The sequence below is a fragment of the Phalaenopsis equestris genome, unplaced genomic scaffold (genome assembly GCF_001263595.1).
Source record: "Phalaenopsis equestris unplaced genomic scaffold, ASM126359v1 Scaffold000094, whole genome shotgun sequence".
Lineage (NCBI taxonomy): Eukaryota > Viridiplantae > Streptophyta > Magnoliopsida > Asparagales > Orchidaceae > Phalaenopsis > Phalaenopsis equestris.
In genome coordinates, this window is record NW_018164536.1 from 1,124,655 (window position 1) to 1,133,064 (window position 8,410).

The 8,410-nt window shown below is 31.7% G+C and overlaps 1 protein-coding gene across 4 annotated transcripts in view; it reads left to right on the forward strand.

Moving 5' to 3' along the window:
• Positions 1 to 7,668, forward strand: part of LOC110020146 — a 19,715-nt gene extending 12,047 nt beyond the window's left edge. For 2 of the 4 annotated variants that reach the window (XM_020718138.1, XM_020718140.1), the window contains exons 3-6: positions 4,024 to 4,196; positions 4,405 to 4,578; positions 4,778 to 4,966; positions 5,468 to 6,145. In XM_020718138.1, the coding sequence (XP_020573797.1) occupies positions 4,407 to 4,578; positions 4,778 to 4,966; positions 5,468 to 5,721 (615 nt within the window). In that variant the 5' untranslated portion in view covers positions 4,024 to 4,196; positions 4,405 to 4,406 and the 3' untranslated portion in view covers positions 5,722 to 6,145. Of the gene's footprint in view, positions 1 to 4,020; positions 4,197 to 4,404; positions 4,579 to 4,777; positions 4,967 to 5,467; positions 6,146 to 7,594 lie in introns of those variants that run through there. The other 2 variants (XR_002293505.1, XM_020718139.1) reach the window with 2 other exon arrangements.
• The last annotated feature ends 742 nt before the right edge of the window (positions 7,669 to 8,410 follow it).

An 8,410-nucleotide genomic window follows, 5' to 3' on the forward strand; every position in this document is an offset into this window, starting at 1 on the left:
CTCACAGGGTTGTTGGAAGTGGATCAATCAGGATAAGGATGTTTGATGGAGTTAAATGAGTACTGAAAAATGTCAGGTACGTACCAGTGCTCAAAAGAAATCTGATTTCTTTAGGTACACTGGGATCACATTTCTCTTCAACTACAATCTTTCAAGCTCAATTTTGCCAAACCTCCCAATTGATGGGCTCCTTTCATACAAGGAGTTAGGAAAAGGGGTTGTACTCCCTTATCAGAAGAACCATGATTGCTAAGTTTATGTACTGTTTGGACTTAGCAGACTCAAGCAAGGGCTGAGAGACCCTCAGGGGTCAGGTTGAGGGAATCTTTACTTCGAAACTTCTCAATTGAGGTAAGTAGTATTTCGAGCCAAAACGAGCAGAACGCGAAAGAACAAATCTTTGTTCGTGTTTGGCTCGTTAACTTCGCGAACAAGCCGAACACGAGCTGTTCGCGAACGTGCCGTTTTGACAATTGTATTTCTAAGCTGTATGGATATGAAGTTTGAATTTGATTCAAGTTATGTTGTGTGAAAACAAGGGAAGAGATCTTAAGCTACCACGAAAGAGGAGATAATAGCTAGAGAGCTAGAGAGGAGGAGAGCATCTCAAGGTGTCGCTTGAGAGGGAGGTCATAGAAGAAAGATGAGGGCTCATCTCTATGTATAAGCTATGTATTCTCCATTTCTTTTGCCTTGGTGAACTATTTGATTGATTCCCTTCCGTGGACGTAGATCTAGTTGGATCGAACCACGTAAACGTTCTGTGTTTGCTTGTGTTCTTTTTCGTCTCATTTCTATGCCAGGAAGTACATATCTTACAACAAAAATTATTAAAAAAAAACTTCAGAAGAGATGATTTGACATTATAAACATAGAAATAAAGATGGTTTGTTACGACACTCAATTGATTGGAGATGCATGGAAATCTTTCTGACTCTATATCCTGATTTTGCATTGGACCCACATAATATTCGACTTGTCTTGACATCACATGATTTTAATTCTTTCAAGTTCATGAGTAGTGTATATTGTATTTGGTCTATCATTTTAACTTCTTATAACATGTCTCATTGAATTGGAATGGAATATACATCTTTTATTCTATCTACAATCATATCTGGAGAGACAGGTCCTGAAAATAATATTGATGTTTATTTACAACCATTAATACAAGCACTTATTGAATTATAACATGGAGTACCAAGTTATGATGGTGCTGGTGAACATAATTTTAATAGGTGTGCAATGCTAATGAGGTCAATTAATGATTTTCCAGCATATGCCATGCTATCTGAATGGGGTATTAAAGATAGATTTGCTTGACCTTGCTATGCCAAAAATACAGAATCTTTATGGTTGTATAAGATTTAAAAAAATTCATACATGTGCAATCGTCGTTAGCTACTTCCTAATCACATAATTCATTGATAAAAAAAAAAGTTTGATAACACGGAGGAGATGAGAACTGCACCACATCAAATGAGGGGTTGTCAAGTTTTTTCAGAAGTTCTTGACTTTCAGAATACTTTTGACAAAGACAATAAAGGCAAAAAGACTTTAAAGTGGAAAAACACTATGATGATAAGTGAGCAGTTGCAAAATTCAATCATATGGAAGAAAGAAGAAAAAAAAAGCATTTTTTTTGTTTACATTATTGGAAGTACAACATATTACAACACAATTAAGATGTCATGCACATAAAAAGAATATTTGTGAAAATTTTATTGTGACTTTATTGGTTCTTGAGAAATCCAAAGATAATCCACAGGCGCAACAAGGTTTAAGTGACATTGGAGTGAGGATTGATTTGGATTCTTTTGTTAATGAGAATGGTTGATACATTTTGTCGCCAACAATGTTCATAGTATCAAAGAAACAAAAATTGATGCTTTTTGAACTCCTTAAGAAAGTGAAAGTCCCCAAAGGCTATGCGTCAAATATCTCTAGAGTTGTAAACATCAACAAATGTAAATTAATAGGTTTAAAAAGTTGTGAGTGTCACGTTCTTAATGAAGATGTTCTCCCAATTGCATTGACATGTTCTGCACCTTTAGATGTATTAATGAGTAATATAGTGAAAATATCAAAATTTTTAAAAGCTATATGCGCTAAGATCATTGATCCAAGTAAATTGGAAAAGTTACAGAATAACATTGTATTGACACTATGCCAAATGGAGAAAATGTTTCTTTCCCTCGTTCTTTACAATTATGATTCATTTACTTGTTCATTTAGTTGAAGTAAAACTTGTCGGTCATATGCAATATAGATAAATGCACCCATTTGAAAGGTAAGTTGTGATTATTATTTTCTTAAAATTTTAATTTATTTATTTACTTACACAAATTGTATATGTGAATACGATTTTTCTATTATTAAAAGCTTACATTAACAATAAAGCACAACATGAAGGATCAATTACGGAGGGTTATATTGCTGAGGAAGCAATATCTTTTTGTTCTAAGTATCTAGAGGGATTTGATGTTCCGCTTAAATCAACTGAGATTTTTTTATCTTATAAGTTTTCTAGTGGTGCAATGTCTTTAGGTAAGTTTACGTTAGTTCTACGGGAGGTGGCTCCATCGCTGGTCCGCTAGGATGGTCAATAAGAACTCCTAAAGCTAGATCCTAGGTTCTAAGAGTAGGAGACTAAGACCTCACCAAAAATGAGGTCAACACATACACATCTCACACCTTATGTTCTTGAGAAGCTTGTGAATGGACGTCAACATACACACCTCACACCTTATGTTCTTGAGAAGCTTGTGAATGGAAACTTTCATTATTGATTTAACGATAGAGAAAGTTTTTAATATTTCATATTTATTCAACATTCAAAATAAATATTTTTTGATAAATTTATTGTCTTGTAGGTTATGCGCTATGATACATCGCAAAGTGATGAACTTAAGGTGTTTACTATGGTCTTAATAAAATAGAAAAAAACCATAAAGAACTTTTTATAAATGGATACAGCTTTCATAGTAGAGATCCTGATGAAAATAGGATGACTCAAAATTATGATGTCGTTAACATTACAAAACTTGAGAGGTTTTGCTATTATGGGAGGTTGACTGATATCATTGACTTAAATTATTTTGATTTATTTTGAATTGTGTTATTCAAATGTGAATGGGCAAGTACATATGCAAATGATACGAAGTTAGATCAATTTAGAAGTCTTTTAGTGAAATTCTCACATTTAATTCATACTGGACAGAAACTGGAGCATGACGCATTAATTTTCTCATCTCAAGTAGAACTTGCTTTTTACATACAAGACTCTCGAAATACGAATTGAAATTTTATTATTTGTGTTAAACCTAGAGATGTATCATTCAAATGTCGTACAAATTTAATGTAAGACAACAAGAAATATTCAGGCAATTATCTAAAATGTAACTTTGTTCATTTTCAATAGTTTGCTTCATTTTGTTATGTTCATTTATTAGCATATCACATTACTTATGTTATACTGCAGAGAAACTGGAGCATGACCCATTAATTTTCTCATCTCAAGTAGAACTTGCTTTTTACATACAAGACTCTCGAAATACGAATTGAAATTTTATTATTTGTGTTAAACCTAGAGATGTATCATTCAAATGTCGTACAAATTTAATGTAAGACAACAAGAAATATTCAGGCAATTATCTAAAATGTAACTTTGTTCATTTTCAATAGTTTGCTTCATTTTGTTATGTTCATTTATTAGCATATCACATTACTTATGTTTCATTTTCTTGTTTGAAGATAAAAAAAAGTGAAGTTTGTGGGCTCCTCCATACTTCTTATGGATTTGATTTTTTTTTATTTGAAGAAGAAATTGGTGACGTTTTGAATCTAACGTTTTCATTCATTGTGATTTTTTTTTGTTCTTATGCTTATTTTTTGTAATAATTACAATCTTAGTCATAGAAGATTAGAGGTAACTTGCACTATCATTTTTTCTTTACTATTTTTTGTTTATTTTCATTTACATATTATTATTATTAGTCTTATTTGTTTCATTTTAATTAGTAGGAATGGCTAGTGGTTCACCAAAACGTGCAAGAAAGGTAATTTTCATTCAAAGTAGAGCAAATGAAACAAGAAGCAAAGCGTATGAAACACAATCTCCATCGCATGGTGAGTCCGGGGAGCAAGATTACAATGAACCACATGCACTACAGTCAGAAGATGGGGTTTGCTTTCTGGTATGTGGTGTTACCTTTTGATTTATAAATGCTTAGTTTAAAAAACCTACAAATTGAAGTTTCTATTTTAATTTGCACTCTATTAATGATAGTCTTATTTGTTTACTATTCTAATTTGCACTTGATTATCTTATTAAATATATTTGTTTACTTTAGTAATTTTCACTTTTATTACAGTTAGCCTTTTTTATTTAATTTCAATTTCCAGGAATGACGAGTGGTTCATTGGTAAGACGTACAAAAAATGTAATTTGTAGAGGTGGTAAGCAAAGGAAGAAGAAACCGAGCACAGGAACACAATCTCCACCACTTGGAGAGCTTATTGAGCGAGATTCCAATGAACCACATGCACAGCGACCTGAAGATGGGGTTTCACTTTCTAGTATGTGGTGTGACCATCTGATTTATAAATGCTTAGTTTAAAAAAAACTCACACATTAAAGTTCATATTTTAATTTGCACTCTGTTAGTGATAGCCTTATTTGTTTACAATTCTAATTTACACGTTATTATCTTATGAAATATATGTGTTTACTTTAATAATTTTCACTTTTATCATAGTTAGCATTTTTTTGTTTCAGTTCAATTTGCAGGAATGACTGGTGGTTCATCAATAAGACGTACAAAAAATGTAATTTGCAGAGGTGAGTTAAGCAATGAAATAAGAAATCGAGCACCGGAAACTCAGTCTCCACCGCTTGGTGAGTCTGTGGAGAAACATTACAATGAACTGCATAAACCACGGCTAGAAGATGGGGTTTCACTTTCTGGTATGTGATGTAAATTTCTAATTTATAAACACTTAATTTAAAAAAACCTACAAGTTAAAGCTCATATTTTAGTTTGCATTCTATTATTTGTATTCTTATTTGTTTACTGTTATAATTTGCTCTTTAGGATCTTATAAATATATATGTGTTTATTTTTTTAATTTATAATTTTATTATAAACAGCCTTATTTATTTCATTTTAATTTGCACTTTTATTATTCATTAGTCTTATTTTTTATTAATAATTCATCATTAAGTCGTGCAAAAAAATTAATTTCCAAAAGTGGGTCAAGAAAGGGAATAAGTAGCAGAACACATAAAACACGGTCCACTCTACCACACAGTGAGTCAGAGGAACAAGATTATAGCGAACAACATGTGCCACAATTAGAAGATGGGGTTTGGATTTTGAGTGTGTGATGTAATCTTATCAATTATATGTGCTTAGTTTATACAATCAATATTCTAATAATCTAGTTAATTTTATCAATCTTTTCTTAGATGAGCAAAGAGCTTTTATGAGACGTAGGGGGCGCACAACCTTTGCTGACTTTCAAAATTTACCACCAGAAACACAAGTTCAAATTGATATTAATGATAACATAATACCTTGCAACATCCTCAAGTATGATGTACTTGGGTCATGTATAGGTGTCATTGCCAGAGATTTAGTTTTAGCGCATTTATTGTTCTCAAACTGGAGGAAAGAAGGTATGGAGCCCTTCAAGAAGAAGATGCTAGCAGAGATGAGGTAAATTCATGAATCGAATAAAATTATGATATTATTTTGTTGCTAAATAAATATTCTATCTGTGATTAATTTCGTAGTCTAAATTTAAATTTCCTGCATACGACATTAAATTCTACGTTCTCTTGCCGTGAAATGGTGTAATCATAAGGCAAGCTTGAAGGCTGAGCATTGGGATAGTCGTCCGATTGGAGAAATACTGGAGGATGTCCTTGAGGACATAGATGCATTATAATGGTGTCATTTTGTGTCACAATGGTCAAAACCAGATGATTTAAGTGAGAAGTATAATTTAACTTCTTAGGTAGTATTTATAATAATATAATAAATGTATTTGTTTTATGAAAAAGCAGCAAAGAATACTAAGAATGCTAATGAGTAGTTATGTCCCCATAAAATTGATCTCGTATGAGTTGTGTGTGGAGACAAAAAGAATTGGCATTATATTTAACTTCTCTCTAACATATTGTCAATTTTAAATTATAAACTAATTAGACTAATGTTTTTTGTTTAAGGCAATTCAAGATAGATTGTTACTATGGAGAGTGTCTATGAGTATATGCAATATTTAGTGAATTAAATTAGTGTTTAAGGCAATTCAGATGTCGAAGAGAGATAGGTAACATGTATTTAACTTAATTATGAGTAAATTCAAATCAATTTATGAGTATATGCAATATTTAGTGAATTAAATTAGTGTTTAAGGCAATTCAGATGTCGAAGAGAGATAGGTAACATTTATTTAACTTAATTATGAGTAAATTCAAATCAATTTTTCACTTTGGTTGTAAAATTTTAATTTCTGATAATGTAGATCAGAGCATATGCAATACTTAGTGAAGGAGTTTTAACATTAGAAGATCGAAACATAAAAAGAAACATAAAAAAGAAATGAGAGGGTTTTTCTAACAGTTATGGGGCCTGAACGAGTACGTACACAAAATTTTGGTGTATTCCAAGTAGCTATTTTCCTTATAGCACTATTACTTAGGGCGAAAGTAGCATTGATAGTAGCTTCCGTCGAGTTACTAGGTAAGACAATAGATTCGATAAAGATATGCAGACTATACGATCTGAAATGTGATAGTTCATGCATCAGATTTAGATGAATTATCCACCACCAGGTGGATCAAATTTGGTAAGCATTTTATTTCTATAATTAGCTATAATAATATTAATAATTAATTATGTAAGTCTTACTTGCAAGTTTGCAATGATAATGCTTCTTACGTCTGATATCACAGGTGGATGATATGAATTTAACATTCAGTTATGCTATGTTTTATTTATATTAGCAGTGTTTTTGTAGAATAGTTTCTTATCTTTTATGTTATGCTTTTTATTATGAATGTTTGTCATGCAAGGGTTTTATGAAACTTTGGTTTTTGATTAATATATTTAGTTATTTATGACCTCTTTGAATATTTATCACTTTTGACCAGATAGATTGAAACTTCAATTGTTGGGATGGTATGAGTTTACTAGTTTGTTTTATCTTTCATCTCGTATGTATATAGAATTCCTTTCTTGATACTCTTGCTTGAATATGTATGTTTTGAGTTTTCTTGGATTGATACAACCAAAAGATAACAATGTTGTTTTGAAGAAAATACGGATGCTATAAATTAGTATTTCTTTGATGTCTGCAGAACGAGTGTATTCTTGTGAATGTCTATTTTTTACTTATATTGTATATATTAATCATGTATTATTTTGATTGTAACAACAAAGGAAAATAATTTTTTTTAATATGTATTATACGAGCGGTTATAAGCACTGCAACATTCTTAAAATTTAAGTAATTTTTCTTCATATTACCAGCGTTGCTAACTTATAGAGTGTCCCAGCACATATAAGCGTTGTCATATATATTGTTGCAGATACACTCTCTCGCCGCTTCCCACAAAAAATCTTAATGACACTAAGGGACCGTTTGGAGCAGCTTATAAGTGAGGGCAGCGTTTTTAAAACGCCACCGTACCGTTTGGTTCGTGCGTTTCGCCAGCTTATCCGAAACCGCGAGTTCTTACACTAAACGTAGACCGCGGGCTGAACCCTACGGCCCAACCGCGTGCCGCTTTTCAGGATAAACAGCTTATCCTGAAACACACAAGCTGCCCCAAACACACCATAAGTAAAAACATTGCTTCTGTAGCGCTTTTAGAAGCGCTGCAACAAGCAATTAGTAGGTTTTATAAGTGTTGCGAAAGCTTCAAAAAAATGCTGCAGAAAAAAAAATTTTTTTTTTCTTTTTTTGGTAGTGAACCATTATGGTCTAGCATCTTTTACATAAATTTCATCTTTTTATCCAAACCCATGTTAAGTTCTTACGGTTACTTTACAGGCGAATATATATATACATATATATATTTGATAGTAAATTCTTCATTCAGCAAACCAACCAAACAACACTAATAGTTTATTCGTTAAGAAAAGCTCTAATTTAAATGCTGGATCAGCACACTGAAGTTCATCACTAATATTAACTTTATTCTCGATTCAACACATAATAAAAAATAAAGTTAAATATATTATTCCCAATACTTCACACAGCATTATCTTCATTTAGGCCTTTTACAACATACCACCCAATTTCTATGTATTTACACATCAACACCTAAACTTCATTTTAATATTCATATTGCATAAAAAATATCATCTTCTTAACTTATAGATAAGATGATATATATATATAT